General features: G+C 42.4%; 1 protein-coding gene across 1 annotated transcript in view; it reads left to right on the top strand.

The window, feature by feature from the left end:
• The window catches only part of LOC311013004 (disks large homolog 1-like), a 128,615-nt gene that overhangs the window by 24,679 nt on the left and 84,030 nt on the right, over nucleotides 1-19,906 (top strand). The window contains 1 exon segment of the mRNA XM_084008866.1: nucleotides 3,557-3,720. Coding sequence (XP_083864992.1) covers nucleotides 3,557-3,720 — 164 coding nt within the window.

Raw genomic sequence — 19,906 nt, 5'->3', positions numbered from 1 at the left:
CGGGCACTTGTATTTTTAGATCTCACATTTGGAGCTATTTTCAGTCATCAAAGAATATTGTATAACATTTGATATCACTTCAGAAAAGGCTTTGTTTGAGCTGCTATTTTCAGTGCTCAACGCCTTCTAAACACATTTTTGATTATGTTGTATCATGTAGTATGAGCAGTCGGTCAGCTCCATGTGGCCCTGAGACACGATGGCCATTTACTGGGAAAGAGCAAAGCTGAAGGAAGTCCTCCAAAACGGCAAAGAAAAAGAGTTTGAATTAATTTGTTATTCACAGAAGTCTTTCTTTAGAACTTCTTCCTGAGAAATAAAAGAACTGTGAAGGGAAGAAAAAAAGGAAGGCTCGTCCTTTACAAAGCGCATGCCTTTTCGCTCTTTTCTTTAGACTTAAAATTCAACATCAGCACTCCACACAATCTGGTGAATCAATGTTATCGACTAATAAGCTGATCATAGTTTATTTATATAGCACATTTCATACCACAGGTGTAGACTCAGAAAAATAAAATAAGATAATGCATGACAAAAACATAATATACAGTATAAGAACATTAAGATAGTAGGATGTTACATATAAAAACTAAATATGACAAAAACATGACATGAATGTGGTTAAAATAAAGTATGTATTTTTTTTTATTTTTAAAAGTGTATAATAAAAATACTGATTCTAAAATAAGTTATATCATACTTAACGTACTTCTAACCTATCCAAAAGCGAAGGAGCCAGGTGTAGCATCCCTGAGGTGTTGTGGTAGAGAGTTCCAGAGAACAGGACCTTCGTGACTGAAGGCACCACAGGCTCATTTAGAATTGATTCTCGGTATAGTGAGGAGACGTCTATTTGTTGATCTGATGGTCCGTCCGCTGTGTATTCAGTCAGCATGTCAGTAATGTAGGAAGGAGCTAGACCATTAATGGATTTAAAAACAATTAGAAGCATTTTCAAATCAATTGTTTGTTTTACTGGGAGCCAGTGAAGTGAAGTTAAAATAGGAGTAATGTGTGCAAATCTTTAAGTTGTAGTAGTGCATTACAGTATTCTAGTCTACTAGATATAAATGCATGGAGCGGCTCTTCGGAGTCTGTTTGTGACAGGAAGCATCTTACTTTAGATATGTTTCTATGGTGATTAGAGGCAGTCTGTGGTATATTAGATGTGTGATTTTGGAAGATCATCATCCAAAATCACACAATTAACATTAGCTTTGTGTATGCTAACAATTAGTATTAGCGCAAGTTATGAATATGCTAACGATTAGTATTAGCTTTGTGTATGCTAGCGATGAGCATTAGCTTTATGTATGCTAGCGTAAAACATTACTGCTTGCTTTGTGTATTTAATGATTAGCATTAGCTTTGTGTGTGCTCGTGATTAGCATTACTGCTAGTTTGTGTTTGCTAGTGATTAGCATAAGCAATTCATAGACCAATGAAAAAGGCTTTTTTTAACTGGTTGGTGACTACAGCTACCTCCTGATCAGCTAACGGCAACATCTGCAGTAGACGGGTTACAACCAGTAGAGGGCAGTCAATATGTACATTTATAACACAAAATGTGGAATTCAAATGATTTGCCTTTAAATGTCTACATTTGGATCTGAATCCATCAAAGCACAACTAAATGCCCACACATAGTTTTCAGCTGACTACATGGTTACAGCCTCTTTAATTGGGTCTGTGTTTGAAATGTGCTTTGTAAATCAACCTGCCTTTCCTATCGTGTGTACATGAGCATGAAGTTACAGCAGACTGCAGTGTGAAGGCCGATCACATTTAAAGGTTGGTAGCTACAGTGGTTGTCATTGAGGAGCTGTTGAAGTGCTGATCCTGATGGTTTATGGGAAAACATCTGTGCCAGCGAGCGGTTGGCTGCCAGACGGCGAGCCAAAGAAAGCCACGGTTATTTGAGATCTCTACTCTCTCGGAATTGTGCTTCCAAAAATAAAGTAGCATGTCCCAGTGCTCCAGAGTGCCACTGTTTTGGGCGCACATGCGACCAAAAATCTGTGAAGTGCGCTGAAAAAATGTTCCTTGGTCGCATGTCTATGTGTGAAGCTCTCTGATTGGCTCTGACCCCAGTATTCTTGTTCGCTGAATGTAGGTTAGGAAAAAGAAATCAGCAGGAGTGTAGAAGCCTTTATATACTACGTATGAAACTGTATACTATCCTAATCCTCCTCGAGTGACAAAATGAAGAGAACTGTAGATCGTTTTTCCAAGTTGATGGGCCCCGTATCACCTGTCCCAGCACAGACACATCATCATCGGTGGAGTTAACCGATTCACCACCAGTCTCCCCTCACGGCATACGGTGCTGGTCCGGTCTCATTGGACTCCGAGCCGGTGTTGTGAAGTGGGCGATCCGATCGGCTATAGTTTAAGGAACAGTTTGGGCCAAGAGTATGTATGAGTATGACCAGAACCGGGCTGTGAACGCTCACTTTGCTCGGAGCAATCGTCATTCCGAAACTAAATTTGAAAAAAGCACAAGAAACACAACCTGTACCGTGACAGCAATCATCAATTAATAATCAGCATTTATCGTCCTATGATGATGTGTTAAATTTAATACAATTTTCATTGAAGATGATGTGTGTATATATGTGTGTGTATATAATTACTGTAGTTGGTTAAGTTGGTCCTTGATGACGCAGAGGTCCAGTCCTGTTGCTGTATCTGCTCTGGACTCAACGTGAACACGTAACCTGATGAATGTTAGAACAGCTGACACTGTCCTTTGTTGACCCCCCTCAAATCAAGGTTTCTTCCCATCAGCCATTGAAACCAGCTCACACCTGAATGCACACATCTGAAACGGCAAATCACATGTCACATTGTGTTTATTAAACAAAACAGCATAATACAAATAACATTTGTACAATTTATCCATTTTAAAATAAAATTGTTCAACTAGTAAGTAACAAGGCCACAGAAATATTAAATGTGTGGATTTTTGTTACAAATATTTTATTAAGCCAAAAAAGTTACACATAGAGTGTATATTTTAGTGTCAGGGCTAATTTCCTTTTATATGAAAGAAATATAAAATGATATTAATGTGCATTCAGAGATATGTAAGATATTGGATTGTATTTTGAGATTAAAACTGTATCAAAAACAAGCAAATTAAAAAGGGCGCCTTTCAGGACACACAAGGTCACCTTACAATGCATGAATAAAAAGAGACACTAAATAAAATCAAGAGTATGAAAAACATTTATACAAGGCAATCTATGAACATTGATTTCTGTATTTTATCTTCCCCTTCAGTGTTCCTTCCTATTTAAATGTCTAGATTTGAAGGCTAAAACACTTTTTTGGGAAAGTACATGCCTTTTCTATCCTCAAAAATATTTCCATCTTCACCTGTCAATGCGGAATATGCTTCAAAAAATTCAGTGTTGAAATCTTGCTTAGTCATTTAATAAAAAAAATCATGGCTTTTTAACGCCACCTTGAGCATTATTAAAATCCTTTGAATGTGTCGTCAAAGTCGCACCTCTTTGGTTTGATTCAAACTGAGTGTTGTCCTCTGTCGTCTCAGATATCCAGGAGTTTTACGAAGTGACCTTATTGGACAGTCAGAGATGGGTGGAGTCCTCAAAGGCCGCAGACCCCATGGCGCCTGTCCATCTGTGGGACTTCTCCAGCCTTCAAAGCACAACGGTGACCTCTGACACACTGCCCAGCCTTAGCACCAGCATCGAGGTAAGAATCACACAGGAAACTCACCTGTCAAAGTTCAGATGTCTTCAGGGTCGATGACAGGAAGTGAAGTCTGTCCCTATAGTGCTCTGTCTGGATTGATTCGGTCTGAACTGCTCTGTTCTGGTTCATGTTGTGTTTCTTGGTAACAGAAACAGTAAATTTAGAGACTACTAAAAATAGATCACAACTTTCGACATTACAGGGTGATGATTGAGGGTGCTTTGTTCTCAACACAGTCTGTTTTAACGGCTTCAGGCTGTGTGGATTTTAATTGTTTATACTGGAACTTTTTATCTGAACAACCAATGTAAAAAAACAAATCTCCACACCTACATTGGCACTCACTGGGGTAGGACCTCACTTGAGACTCACTTCAGCGGGGCCAGCGGCGAGTGAACCGGGCTCTCCATTTACTACAAGAAGGCTCGCGGGCTCCGCAAGGCTGCCCACAGATATGTCTGCATTATGTCTGTCTATTTTTTTTTGTTTATCGGCCTCGTGAGTGCAGGCATTGACCGATGCCGATCATCTCAAAATGCCATTAATCAGCCTGATTAATCGGTCGACCACTAGTCTGAACTACACCTGGTGTTCCTTTGGGTGCTCAACAAAAACCATGACGAAAAATGTATTGAAGAAGATTTGAAACTAAAGATCGATACCATAAACTTTCTCAGACCTCTATGCAATCAACTTCTTTTTGCAACCATAGAAGCTGCCCCCTGATGGCCTTTAGAAAGAGTGCAGGTTTAAGGTACTTCAGCATTCGCTTCACTTTTCAGAACCAGAAAAGAAACCTGTTTCTCCAACACGCTATCTAATGGGCTTCTCTCTTATACTCCTTCATTTTCTCTCTCTCTCTCCATTTCAGACCTTAAGTTTAGTTTTGAACTTTATCCGACAAACCCTTAATTTAAATAACACTGAGGCCTTTTAGTCTACAGTGATCAATGATCAATTTGATTTATTTTAATTTTAATTTGAAAATGATTGTTTACCTGGTTTATATTTCTGATCTGGGAACAATATATACTGCTATGTGTGGTAAGATGTAGAGATACCAAGTGAAATCAAGTGTTCAGTATCATGACAATATATTCCTCCTGAGAGCATCGGACAGGCAGACCTGCTGTGTCATCATGTTTCTGTTGGTTTCCTGGCCTTTGTTGTCGTTTTGCTGCTGCCTCTGCTTTTTACACTCAACTTGGGTGCATTTTCATGTTTCTGTGGCTTCTAGTGTTGAACATGTGAGTGGAAAGAGAAGTTTGCTTTCCTTAAGTTAAGAAAGTTGATGAAGTCAACACTCATCGCTCATACAGCAGAACACATAGTATAGAAAAGCTGGTGTTACCATCTGACTTCTCTGAATTAGAGGTAGATGCCTCTAGGATGTAGCAACCTTACTGACCCAAGTGCAGTTTCTGTTTGTTTTTGACCTTAAACCTCTTAAATCCTATCCTCAGTAAAAACACAGAAAACAATATTCCCAATATTAATCAGGGATAACTTCTCAACCATAAGGCTTTCACCAGTAACTGGTGTCATTTGAAAGGTATGAAGCTAAGGAATATTATATTGCCCTTCAAGAGAAAATGTTGAGGCAATTTAGGAAAAAATAAGATTGTATCCTTGCCTAATATAAAATTCAAATTTCAGAGGCAATCTCATTTAAATGTTTCATAGACAGTGATACAACTGAGTTTCTTCTCTTCTCCTTCTCTTTGTCGTCATCTGGTTTCTGTCTTGTACAAGAGCAGAGTTGCATTCTCAGCCAATATGGCAGCCTGTCTTCTGTCTCTATGCATCTCTGGATGTTTATCATTGCTGCAGACAGAAGTAACTCAAGCTACCATTCATGTCAGTGTGCCTGCAAAATATGATGTTTGGATCTTTTCAACACAACGGTCTCGTATATTTCTGAAGGTTACATTTGTATGACCTCATTGTTGAAACACTTTTCAATGAAACCGTGGCCAACATAATTTTAGTTTTATGGTATTTGACGACACATTTTTAAGGTAGCAGGTTAAACAGGTTAAAAGAAGGTGGAATCTGTGGTGTGAGATTTTTTTTGCAATCAATAAATTATTAAAATGAATTAAGCAACAGTTGTTGATGAGGATTAGTCAGATGTCATCAGCTGATGTGAATGACCAGTAATTCACTCTGGAGTAAACAGCCAGTTTTGGTTACGATGAGTCAGAAATCTCCCCGGAGGGAAGATTAGAGGTTAGGAGGGTTTACACAGGGATGTCATATGAATAGCCAAAGTAGGGCTGGGCAATATGGACCAAAAATCATATCCCGATATTTTTTTAGCTGAATGGCGATACTCGATATCTATCTCAATATTTTTCCCCATAAAGAAATAACAAAAACAAAGTCGGTTTCATGTGCCAAATGTAACACAGGCACTTTTATTCAACAGGCAACACAATATCAATCATGTTTACTTGCTTTTTAAATAATACATTGTAATATTAAATTAAAATGTTCCCTAAACTTTGACCTTCTCCTATCTTGGCCATTTGATGAGCTGTCTGCAGGTTATGTTCATTTCGAAATTGAAAACCCAGTTTTTAGAGGCACTTAGAAAATATCACGTTTGAAGAGGTGGATTTGAGTACGGTACGGTTCATGCACGCACGCATGCACGGGTACGCAAAGTGGGCATGACGTCAGCTTTAATCGATAGACAGCCCCTCTCATTATCTCTCAGTGTTCTACTTGGATCTCCCCCCGCTATCGAGACGATTTATGACTGAAATACTGTTGATGAGTGTGTAGGACACAGCGGGATTCGCGGTCGGGCTTGGGGCCTCGTGGTGTGAGCGGTACCGGAGCAGAACCGGATACAATAAATAATATAATGTAAATGATATAATAAAGATGCCGCTCTGCCCACTCGCTCAGCTCACATGTTCCGAGTAGAAATACATGCTGATGCGACTCGTCGGTAAAGTTTCAGTCATGTTCTCTGTGTTCTCTCATGTGATGACTGAAAACAACATCAAGACATGCGTGTGCATTAATGCATTTATTTCCTGTGACTCAAGAAGTCTGCAATGCATTTAGAAATTGCAATACTTGATGTGAAAGTAAAGATCAGTGTGAGATGGTAAAATCAATCGAACTGATCAATTGTCTGTTTTCGGCAGAGGAGACTGTCTTACGTCACTTTAATTTTTCAGTTTTTATTTTTATGTAATTTGCACATATTTAACCTCCAATCTGATTTAGATCTAACCACCATCATTTCTATTATAATTTTTTTTAAATCAACAGCTCAGAAACGTACTCAACTTAAAAGTAACATTACAAGTTGAAATAAGTATTAACCAACACATTGATCTTTCTTGGAAGATACATTTCTCATATAAACCGACGGTTATTAAGTTTGGTTGGAATGTGTGACAGGATTCAGTTCTTTAGAAACAAGGTGGAGTCGGCTATTTCTGTGACAACTTGTTTCACGTCAGCTTTGATGTTAATAGTTAGTAAGGTAACAAGATACAACATGTACTGTGTTGGACACAGCTTTTCTTCCAAAGGAGCTAGACGGTGAAGGAAAAAGTACTTTGATTTGATTTGATTTGATTTTTATTTGTCTCAAACAAGCACATCAAAAGACAAACAATCTATGTAACAAGAAACAAAACAACAATGATACTGTGCAAGTTTGAGAAGGGGCTGAAAGAAGCAAAGCTTATCCTTTGATTATCATAATCGGAAAAGTATAAATACCACAGTCTAAATATGATCAATTATTAAAGTTAAGTAAAAATACAGAGGTTTTATTAGAAAAAATTTACTTAAAGTATCAAAAGTAAAAGTACTCATTATGCAGAATGGGTCGTTTCTAAGCGTTATATTAATATAGAATATTATATTATCTATTATCACTCATAAATGCATACATTTTAATGATGTAGTTTGTCCATGTGGTGTCAATTTTATATCTAAAGAATCTACTGGGTAGATAAATAGTATAGTACTGCATTGTATCAAGCGTTGTTTTTATGTAACTAAGTGTCAAATAAATATAATGCAGTAAAAAGTACAATATTTCTCTTTTGACATGTAGTGGAGTAGAAGTATGAAGTATCACAAAATGGAAATACTGAAGTATGTCAGAATTGTACTTAAGAACTTTAGTAAATGTACTTTCTGACTCTACACCACTGGAGCTAGGCTAGTGTAGTATTTGCAGTATTTGTGATTAGCTAGGACCGGAGGGGAGAAATGTTTTCTGTTACGCAATAAAACTTTGTTGTTCCTTAACAACATTTGAAAACGGTTCCAGTTTTGGTGCCATTTTAATAGTTTTAAGCATAATAGGGATAATATCGTGACTTCTCAAGTATTGGTAGACAGCTCACATAGGTCATGAGGACGGGATGAGATCCAGGTGACAACAAGATGCAGGTGACGACGGATGTAGGTGACAAGGGACGGGGTTGAAATGTAGGCCCCGTCAACATGTACCAAAACAAACTTTTTTTCTCCGTTTTGCCTTGGCGTCGTTTGAAGAAAATCTGCATCCAGACAAATCCACTGAAAACGACTCAGCACGCTGTAGTACATATTCCAGGCCTATATGTGGCGCTGTTTCTGCTACAATAATGCAGAAGAAGAGACAGAGCTTGACCGGATGTTTGCCATTGCTATGGCAACACGTGAAAGCTACGGTTAATCTCCGCCCGACCACCCGATCAATAAACACCAATAAGATGACAATTTGGCCCACAAATAAATACATTCATGGGAAGTTAGCTAGCGGTTGTTTGTGAGCATCGTAATCTCTCTCGGCTCCTTTGTTTTTCATACAGCGGCCCTGATACGCCGTCGTACAGACGAGCAGAATATCTGCTACGAGCACGGAGGCCGCCGCTGTTGTTGTTGTTACGAGACGTCGCGGGGCAAGAAGTGAAGTCAGGCTCGAGGGTCGAGGAGCGGGCCGATGATCGTATTCGTTTTTGCCGTCTACATGAAAACGAACACAAAGCGGAGGGGTGCCATTTTTTTCTTTTTCACCCTGAGAGCTGGTTTCCAAAAAGTGCATTTTCAGGCCCCGAAAACGCCGGATCCGTATGGACAGCGGGCCGAAACGCACAAGACTTCTGCGTTTACGCACAAAACGTTTCCGTATGAACGGGGCCGTAGGCTGTGACAACAAGACGTAGGTGACGGCGGTTGTAGGTGACGGCGGTTGTAGGTGACGGCGGTTGTAGGTGACGGCGGTTGTAAGTGACGAGGGGACAGGGTTGGGATGTAGGTTGTGATGACAGGACGTAGGTGACGACCGGACGGGATGGAGGTGATGACAGGACGTAGGTGACGAGGGGATGGGATGGAGGTGATGACAGGACGTAGGTGATGACAGGACGTAGGTGACGACGGGATGGAGGTGATGACAGGACGTAGGTGACGACATGATGGGATGGAGGTGATGACAGGACGTAGGTGACGACGGGATGGGATGGAGGTGATGACAGGACGTAGGTGACGATGGGATGGAGGTGATGACAGGACGTAGGTGACGAGGGGATGGGATGGAGGTGATGACAGGACGTAGGTGACGATGGGATGGAGGTGATGACAGGACGTAGGTGACGAGGGGATGGGATGGAGGTGATGACAGGACGTAGGTGACGAGGGGATGGGATGGAGGTGATGACAGGACGTAGGTGACGACGGGATGGGATGGAGGTGATGACAGGACGTAGGTGACGAGGGGATGGGATGGAGGTGATGACAGGACGTAGGTGACGAGGGGATGGGATGGAGGTGATGACGGGACGTAGGTGACGAGGGGATGGGATGGAGGTGATGACAGGACGTAGGTGACGAGGAGATGGGATGGAGGTGATGACGGGACGTAGGTGACGAGGGGATGGGATGGAGGTGATGACAGGACGTAGGTGACGAGGGGATGGGATGGAGGTGATGACAGGACGTAGGTGACGAGGGGATGGGATGGAGGTGATGACAGGACGTAGGGGACGACGGGATGGGATGGAGGTGATGACAGGACGTAGGGGACGACAGGATGGGATGGAGGTGATGACGGGATGTAGGGGACGACGGCGGGGTGTAGCTGACGTTCTTTAGTATGATTACATCATTGCAACGTGAAACCTAAACTCACTGTTTCAAATGCATACAATGTAACAAAAACATGAACCATGACCTTTAGGTGTGAAAAGGCATTAAATACTCTCAAAGTGAATCCGTGCAGTATCAAGGAAACTGTCAAGTTGTGTTTGTAACTGTTCTTTTCTTACAGCAACTGTTTTCTACTCTAACTCCATCTGTCTGGAACTGAAACGGGCTGAAACCACACAGCATGTGTGCAGGTCCAGTTTCAGCCAGGTGTGTCTGTTTGCATTGAACTCCTTCTCTTTCTTTCCCTTTTCTCTGATTGTAAACAAACCTCGTCACTCGTAGGACTCCCCCCTCCTAAATGAAATCCTGCACACGTTGGCGCAGGCCAAGCGGCCGCCCGGCATTGACGGACAAGTAAGTACTGGACGCCTGCTATTGGTGGGAGGGGGTGTGGGTGTCGTCCACCCTCGCTGCATGTCCCATCCAGTCCTCATGTGCTTTGGGTCATTGTTGTGGCTCCAGGGTCAGGTTGATGCAACTTACCTCAAACTGTCGCTGTAGTTCATTCCCATTATCAACAAATGAAACCAGAGAAGAAACATGTTGTGTGAAGAAGCAGGCAGTTACACGGGAAAAACAAAGTCAGAAATAAAACAGGGTTCAGCCTTAATGTCAAATTGGAGTAATGATTTGCTCAGAAAGAAGTCTACCCTTAGGGACGTAGGTGACGATGACGGAACGTACGTTACTATGGGTCAAGGTGACGACGACGGAACATACGCGATGATGGGACGTAGGTGATGACAGGAACGGACGTAGGTGATGACAGGAACGGACGTAGGTGATGATGGGACGTAGGTGACGACGAGATGACGTAGGTGATGACAGGAACGGACGTAGGTGATGATGGGACGTAGGTGACGACGAGATGACGTAGGTGATGACAGGAACGGACGTAGGTGATGATGGGACGTAGGTGACGACGAGATGACGTAGGTGATGACAGGAACGGACGTAGGTGATGATGGGACGTAGGTGACGACGAGATGACGTAGGTGATGACAGGAACGGACGTAGGTGATGATGGGACGTAGGTGACTATGACGTTGCTTCCTGCTGCCCACCAGGATCTCCTCCCTGGTTTCATAGTTCAAATAAATGATGAAAATAAAAAGATGTAACACAGCGACATATTGAGATTGTGTTGGGTTCAGGGGTCATTGTGCTTCATTCATTTGGGTTCATGCTGTCGGGTCTGAACAGTACACCTCCTTTCCTCAGTGTAGAGACCGTGTCAGAAGGAAAACATTACATCTAAAAAAATAAAACGGAGTCTACTAGGTCAACATTACTGTCAAAACCTAAACAGGTTTATCAGTAAAACACTTCTGTTCTCACAGAGATAAATTCTGTGGTTTAGCCTTTATTGAATTCTAATCCAACTATCTAGTCATCCTAGTTTATGTAAAATCAACATCATAATTCATCACAGTGAATCATTTCCATTAGTTCAGATGTATTTGTATAAAAGACGAAACAAAACAAAAGGTAAATACGATATCCGGTTTCACCGGTTTGAAGCCATGAGCTAATCAGAATTCCGACACTCATTGAATACGTCACGCGGCCTGCAGCGCGGTATCTGTCTCTCTCGTTTTGCGAAGGGAGGGATGTTTTGTAAAAACGGACACCGTTCCGGCGTTACGCTGCAAAGCAAGGTTATTTATGAACGGTACGATTGCAGCATATTTTTGACTCTCCTTTCCGTGATTACGGTGCAATCTTCTTTTTAAAAAAAAGAATGTATCACTCGGGAGGGTCTGATATGGCAAGTGCAACGCCTAGAGGGAAAGGTTGGTATAACCGGTTAGCTCTGGTCTTTGGCTTAGTATCAGACCGGTTTGAAAATGTTTAAACCAGCCCAAGCTTACAAGTAAACAACTAATAGTTCAGAGTCCCCGAAATGATCCTTTTTGTTTTCACATTGGGACAGGACAGATGCTAAGTCCTGCCCATTCTGTTGTCCCCCATAAATTAACGTATTTTCTATAAATTGATCTGATGTTGATTGTGAATCCAACCAATCCAAGTAAACACAGAAGCATCATTTAGAAAAAGCAGTTTTGAAATTTGCATTTGTTTTTATACACTGCTCACAAAAATGAAGGGGAACACTTCCCAATCATCCCAGTCTAACACCAAGTCAGTCCATCTTCAGGGAGATGGATGTGTCCGTTTAGGAAGGTGAATGAGTCGTGAATCAGTTTCAGCTGCTTTGGTTGAAATGAAAGTGACAACTGGTGCAATGGAGGCAAATTCAGCACAATCCCAACAAGGGAGGTTCTGCTACTCTCTCCTTCTCCTTCCTGACTGGTTCTTCTCTAGTTCTGGGTTCTGCTAGTGTCCTTGTCACTACTGGTAGCATGGGGCGCTACCTGCAGCCCAATCAGGGTCACATGTAGTCCAGATCCTCCAGGATGGCACATCCATACGTGAGGTCGCAAGAAGGTTTGCTGTGTCTCCCAGCAGAGTCTCAACAGCATGGAGAAGATCCCAGGAGACTGGCCGTTACACAAGGAGAGCTGGACAGGACCGTAGAAGGGCATCAACCCAGCACCAGGACCGGTATCTGCTCCTTTGTGGAGGAGGAACAGGAGGAGCACTGCAGAGCCCTACATGACCTCCAGCAGGCTACTCTTTGTTTCTGACCAAACCGTCATGTCTAAAGATGAGAGCAGGTTCACACTGAGCACATGTGACAGGCATGGAAGAGTCTGGAGACTCTCATGTCTGGACTTATGCTGCCTGTGACATCATCCAGCAGGTCTAGTTTGGTGGTGGGTCAGTGGAGGTCTGGGAAGGCATATCCTTGGAGGGACTCTCAGACCTCCATGTCAGAGCCAATGGTACCCTGACTGCTACTAGGTACCAGGATGAAATCCTCAGAGTAATTTTCAGACCTCATGCTGGTTCAGTGGGTCCTGGGTTCCTCCTGGTGCAGTGGGTCCTGGGTTCCTCCTGGTGCAGTGGGTCTTGGGTTCCTCCTGGTGCAGTGGGTCCTGGGTTCCTCCTGGTACAGTGGGTCTTGGGTTCCTCCTGGTGCAGTGGGTCCTGGGTTCCTCCTGGTACAGTGGGTCCTGGGTTCCTCCTAGTGCAGTGGGTCCTGGGTTCCTCCTGGTGCAGTGGGTCCTGGGTTCCTCCTGGTGCAGTGGGTCTTGGGTTCCTCCTGGTGCAGTGGGTCCTGGGTTCCTCCTGGTACAGTGGGTCCTGGGTTCCTCCTAGTGCAGTGGGTCCTGGGTTCCTCCGGGTGCAGTGGGTCCTGGGTTCCTCCTGGTACAGTGGGTCCTGGGTTCCTCCTAGTGCAGTGGGTCCTGGGTTCCTCCTAGTGCAGTGGGTCCTGGGTTCCTCCTGGTGCAGTGGGTCCTGGGTTCCTCCTGGTGCAGTGGGTCCTGGGTTCCTCCTAGTGCAGTGGGTCCTGGGTTCCTCCTGGTGCAGTGGGTCCTGGGTTCCTCCTGGTGCAGTGGGTCTTGGGTTCCTCCTGGTGCAGTGGGTCCTGGGTTCCTCCTGGTACAGTGGGTCCTGGGTTCCTCCTAGTGCAGTGGGTCCTGGGTTCCTCCGGGTGCAGTGGGTCCTGGGTTCCTCCTGGTACAGTGGGTCCTGGGTTCCTCCTAGTGCAGTGGGTCCTGGGTTCCTCCTAGTGCAGTGGGTCCTGGGTTCCTCCTAGTGCAGTGGGTCCTGGGTTCCTCCTAGTGCAGTGGGTCTTGGGTTCCTCCTGGTGCAGTGGTCCTGGGTTGCTCCTGGTGCAGTGGGTCCTGGGGTTCCTCCTGGTTCAGTGGGTCCTGGGTTCCTCCTGGTGCTCCTTGATGCCGTTGACTGGTCCTCTGGTTCTCTTGACTTAAATCCAGTTGAACACCTATGGGATGTTTTGTGTCGGTGTATCTACGCAGCCAAGTACCACCACAGACTGTCCAGGAGCTCACTGATGCCCTGATCCAGGTCTGGGAGGAGATCCCCCAGGACTCACCAGGAGCAGCACAGACGTTGTCAGGAGTACAGACACACGACTGAGTCAGATTATAGGTTGCTGTGATGAAATTCACAAGTTGGATCAGCCTGTGATGATTCTGTTCCCATTGACCGTTGTCACGTCATTTTGTTTTCATCAAATTATACAACGTACATCAGCAAAGAATTTCAACTTGAATATTCTGTTCGTCAAGATCTGATTTGTGATTTAATTGTTCCCTTATTTTTTTTAGCATGCCAAGATATTCTGATAAACAAACTAACCAAACTGAATGTAAACCCGCCTCCTGAGCCCGAGACCTACAACGCTAGTCTGCTTCAGAGTAAACCGCTCATCATCAGTTTTGGGTTCCCTCAGAGAGACTGGAGCTGTACTTGTGTTCAGGACCTGCATGGTGGTGGTTCATGTATAGATTTAACTTCTGATTTGTGTGCAGGTTGCAGTCTTCAGCTTACTGTTTGTGTTTTCATGTTTATAAAAGGCTTTATCACATCTCTTCATGCGTTAAGTTGTCTTAGCAGAAATAAGTGGATGTTTAAGTTGTATTGACTCTGTTGTCCAGGGAAGAAGACCTCACTCAAGATTGATCCCGATGAGGCTTTGTTTGCAGCAGCTGGGGGGAATTCAATCTATAATAATAACTAATAAGGATAATATAATGAACCTGAAAACAGCCTTAACTCAGGTTGATATCCTGAGTTGAAAAGAAGACGTGATACACGTGAACACTTTGTCAGAAAATCTGAATCGGTTTTATAGCCGACCAAATTTGCATATGCAAGTCATTTGTCAACATCATTGTGCAAAAATTAGATAAAAAAAAAAAAAAACGTTTTTAATTGGGAGAGCTGTAAAGAAAAAAATGCCAAAAAAATATTAGGATGAAAAATAAAGGATAAGGTGAATGTTAAGCCAAATAAAAGAAAACAATCACATGGTCATGATGATATTAGCATTAATTCCAGTGACTCATTTTAAAATGGATAAAATGTCCTCCATTATATTTAAAAAAAATACAAAAATAAGATTGTTCAGATGCTTGAGTGTGTTAACCGTTGGTTGCATCACTTCCTGCGGAGAACGTTTATAAGGAGGCATGACGACATGCATGCAGCCACATGACTGATTAATAGAACTGTAAAATATTCATACTTGTGATTCCCAGCCGCCCACACTGCATCGTCTCCTGCTGCTGCAGTGACGCGCACACTCTCCTCTTCTTCCTCCTCTTCCTCCACCGTGGCCATTTGATGTTGAGTCAAACATGTCATAACAAGCCGTCAATGTGTTTTTAAAGTGAAGCTCTGGAGTTTTAGAACAGAAACTGATGCAGGGTCTTGTGTGACAAGTACACTGACATGGAGCTCATTGGGTATTTGTGATGAGTTTGTGGTCTCACATTAAGTAGGACGCCTCGTGCATTGTTCTGGGAAATCATATTGTCATTAGTGCTAAAATAATTAGTCAATGAATTACCTGATTGACAGGTGAATTGGTATCTATTCCTGTGAGAAAATAAAAGCCCTTAAATGTTCAGCTGTGGAAAATGTATGTTGCTTTGCTTTGTCTTTTATCAGAGTAAATTAATATGCTAAAGTTACTTGATTATGGCTTTAAGCTATTGGTTAATGGTGTTTAGACTTTTTTTTTGTTATTTTTGATAAGTTGTAAAGTAAAATATTACTGTATTTATTGAGGAAGATGGCAGTTTAATAAATAATCAAAAGTAAATAGAAATACTTCTGTATACTGTTAAAGCTGTCCTCGTCAGCTTTAACAGTTCATACATGCCCATTTACATTCAACTCAATATGAGATGATATTTGAATGCAACATAAATGTGCATAAAAGAACAATGTTTTTAAAGTGTAAAAGTTCTTATGGTTGTTGTTTTCAGTTATTTTATTTTGATTTGCTTTGATTGAATTTACTTTTAGTGAAATGTGTTGTTTGACACAATCACAGAGTATTGGTATTTTAATGTTGCCATAACTTGCTTTTGGAATAATTCGATTTTTCATTTTAAGATCTGGATACGGATTACTGAGATGTCAAACTAACTAGAAATAACTTCAACATTTGTAGTACTACTAGTAGCACATGGTGCCTTTTGTGTTTTATGGTGCTTTGATTTGTACGTAATTACTTTCACCTCCTTTGGTCATTAGCGCTCATGACGAGGGTCATACGTTTCTTGAGACTTGAGATTTCCCACAGCTCTTAAACGCAGCCTCAGAAGGGTTCCTACTCCCGCTGAGCTCCGGATAGCAGGATGGAGGACCGTGGGAGGGAGTAGGTGGCTCTCCTGTAACACACACTCTATCGCCGGTAGAGAGTGACTGTCGGTCGCTGTGTGCGTGTTATTTATGAAGACAGACTCAAACTGAGCAAACTGTCTGGAGCTCGCGCGGAGGGAGTGCCAGCACGCGATGAGATGCCTGTTTTACCGCGCTTTACTCCCGGCTCGGAACGATGGACTGCATCTGTATTGTCACGACTAAGGTAACGCCCGAAAAACCTCCATTAAACACTATCACACAAACACTTTACAAGGCGAGTGTCCTCGATTGTGAGTGTGTGTTAAATTCGGCGTGTATCTGATGAACCAGAAACCAGCCTCTCCATGAGAATATGTACTTTGTGGAACTGTTCGCCTCGCAAAGCCACCGTCTCTTCCCCGTTAAATAGCGCAGCTAACTGAAGGGGGCTGGTGTTACATTGTTGCGACCACATTTGAAAACTTGATATTTGTGCCGAAATACAAACATTTTACACATAATATCACTGCCGAATTGAAAATAACACTGTCATACGATGGGCTTCTTGTCATCTAATGTGATGCGTTTTTTTTCGGGCAAGTAAGACATTTTAATTCGTCGTATTTCTTACTTGAAGTTTGGCGTATCATTGTACCCGAGAGCGCAGGGACTAGTTAATTAGACCGTTAATTTGTCTTTTTTTCTAACGTGTTGTCGCCACCACTGAACGGTCTATAACTTGAGTCAGGTAACGTTGTTTGACGTTAATGGTCAGAGGTTTAGAGTCTTATCCGTGCCTTTTGAATTACAGACTGTGGCTGATGAGGTCAATTATCCGCTAATTCTCCTTTGTTTTCCCAATTAAACATGCTGTATGTTATTGCTATTGTTGTTTTTATTATCAGTTTTAATATTCGCTTCTGTTTTTATATATCCACAAATATATCACCTACATATTTTACTACTACTACTAATAAATAAATACTAAGTGCTGACACTCATCATGCAGATCAATGTATTTTGTTGGCTTACTGATAAGAACCTTTCAGTCGCATCATCTCACATCAATCATTTTTATTGCAGTAAAATATGTTTGTCGGACAGCAGACTGACCATCACTTCATCTTTGTTTTCACTCATTTCCGGCCGAACCGCTGCTCTTAGCCATGACCTACCAGAAAAAAACTGTTCATATAATCAAAGATCAATAACATAATCATGACTCTTGGAGTCCTGTCAGTTCATGCTTATACCCCTAATATTCAACGTACATACCTTCTCACTGAGGATAACTGCTGAAACAATTGAATCAATTCATGCACCTGCTAAACTCCTTAAGTCAGAATACTGGTTCCATAACATTTTGGAATAAGTACATGATATTATTTTTACATTTACATAATGAATCTGATGAATCTATTTATGCTCCGGTAGCTTTCAACAGACATTTTATCAGTATTGACGGAACATTAATCACTGAATGTAAAATTAGTTTTGATGAAATGTATCTCTTATTTTGTAAAGTGCATTTGAAAGTGTTTAACATCACCTGTTCTGCTCGTCCAATCACCGGCTCTGTGTGCTGCAAGAAAAGTTAGTTCCTGATGTGGCGGCTGGCTGAGTCCTGGACCTGGGATTCTGGGATCTGAAGGCTCCAGGCCTTCATCTCTTTTCTAAAATCCCATTTCTGTGGACCGTGTCCTTTCCTGCTGGCCTCTGATCTGCTCTCAGCTCCTCAATCCTCCCCTCTGGCACTTTCTCTTTGACCCTTGTTAAAAGCTGAGATGTAGGGCTGCGACTAACTTAAATCTGAATTTTTATTCTGATTAATGAGTAATATAGTGAAATCAGCAGTCATTAACATAAAGCCGATGTCAAGGCGACGTCTGCAAATGTCATTTTCTCTCCCAACAACAGTCCAAAATGTATTCATTTTAATATATAATTACTGTAACAGGAAACAGCAACAGCAATAAATGACTAAATCATCAAAATTGATAATAATCAATTTAATTGGCAAATTATATTCATTCCTGCTGCATTTGGTGTTTATAGTTTTTTTGTAGTTTGACCTGGTAGTAGGGCTGGGCGATATATCGATTTTTTACATATATCGATATTTTTTCAAATGAGATATGGAACGCGACGATATCGTCAATATCGATATAAAATAATTTGCGTTTAAAGTACTGCACATTTGGTCCAAATAACAGTAATTTCGTGCTGCGCCTGCCGCCTGCTCTTTCGCAACTCTCTCTCTCTCCTGCTGCCTCCGGCACACACTGCCCCCCCCCCTTCTTCTATAAGTTACACACAGTAAAAAAATGTTTCATGATGCATCGCAGCGGCCGGTACACGTCCTGGTTTCGTCTCCGAAAGATTCGCGGCTCATGACAGGCTGACGGCACATCGAATGCAGCATTTTGCCTTTTATTAAAGCACTGTTTCTACCACGCAGACACGTGATGTCCATTAGCAACTTGTGCGAGCGGCCCCGCGCCGTTTAACGGGATCAGGACACACGAGGAGTTCTTGGTGGAAGGCAACAAGTCTCGGTTCCAGCCGGACTCACATTGGACCCTCCGAGCTCAGCGCTGAGTCTGCCACAGTCACAACTACAGAGCGGGCTCTGTCAGTGGACTTCCCCCGATGCGTCCCTCCACAACACACACGCACGCCCGCGCACTCACATCCCAGAAAAATAAACAGCCGCAAGAACACACCTCAACTTTTTCATTTTACAAGTTTAGGATTGAGTTTGCAGTCAGCCGGTTCCGAGCACAAGGACGTAGGCAGGCTGGAAATGAATGCACAGTGGTGCTTGATGTGGAATGACTAGTTGGAACACCATCTATGTTATTGCATCAACAAATATCGATATTTTGCTTGAACATATCGAGATATGACTTTTGGTCCATATCGCCCAGCCCTACCTGGTAATATTATGTTTATACGTCCTGCTGTCATCTCCTACGCCCCGCCGCCGTCTCCTATATACAGTACATATATATATATATATTGCGCAGACATTTCTTTTTTGCAATATCAGTTTTGTTCCCATATATCGTTCAGCTTCAGTCTGTAGTTGCAGCAGCTAAACAATGTAAAAAAAAAAAAGAAGTGAACTGTGGTTTGAACATGAAACTCTGTGTTCTAAGTTTGCTCCGTTTTCGGTTGAGTCTGGCAGGAGAAGTGGTGCTTCATGTTTCCATGACTTGCTTTAAGGCTGACTCACGTTAAAGGGTAATGACGCCCTCAAATTGTGCAAGTTCTCTCCATCCCAGTTTATTTTAAAATTTGCAACAGAGGCGATGTGGGATTGTGGGGAAGTCTGGATATGTGACGGTCACCAGAAACAATTATGTCTCTTCAAGAGAGTCAAAGTGTTTGTCTGTGTAAACGATACTGCCTTGAGCTCTGAATGCAGCACTTACTGTCATTGTAACAAAAAGTCAGAAAGCATATATAACTTAAAAATGAGGTGTCAATCAAAAAAAGTCTTGCCGATGTCGTCACAGTTGGGGAGAGGGAAGGGAATCCAGCTAAAAGGTGGATGTTGAGCAGAAAAATAATGTGTGTTTTGTCAAAATAAACCTAATTGAGTGTGTATTTCTTCTGAGAGCAGCTGTCACCACCACCAGATGAATGTTGAGAAGTAGTTTATTTAATGGTTACTAGGACGGTGGCGTGGACGTGTCATGGTGGAAGAAGGAAACACTGACCACAGAAAGACACGCCCATAGCCTGCAGCAGCTGGAAGTTGAGGGGACAATCTCCATTTTTCTTCCAGTAAATG

Source organism: Eutrigla gurnardus (assembly GCF_963514095.1).
Source record: "Eutrigla gurnardus genome assembly, chromosome: 4".
In the NCBI taxonomy this organism is placed as follows: Eukaryota; Metazoa; Chordata; class Actinopteri; order Perciformes; family Triglidae; genus Eutrigla; species Eutrigla gurnardus.
This window is presented reverse-complemented; position numbering and strand designations above follow the sequence as displayed.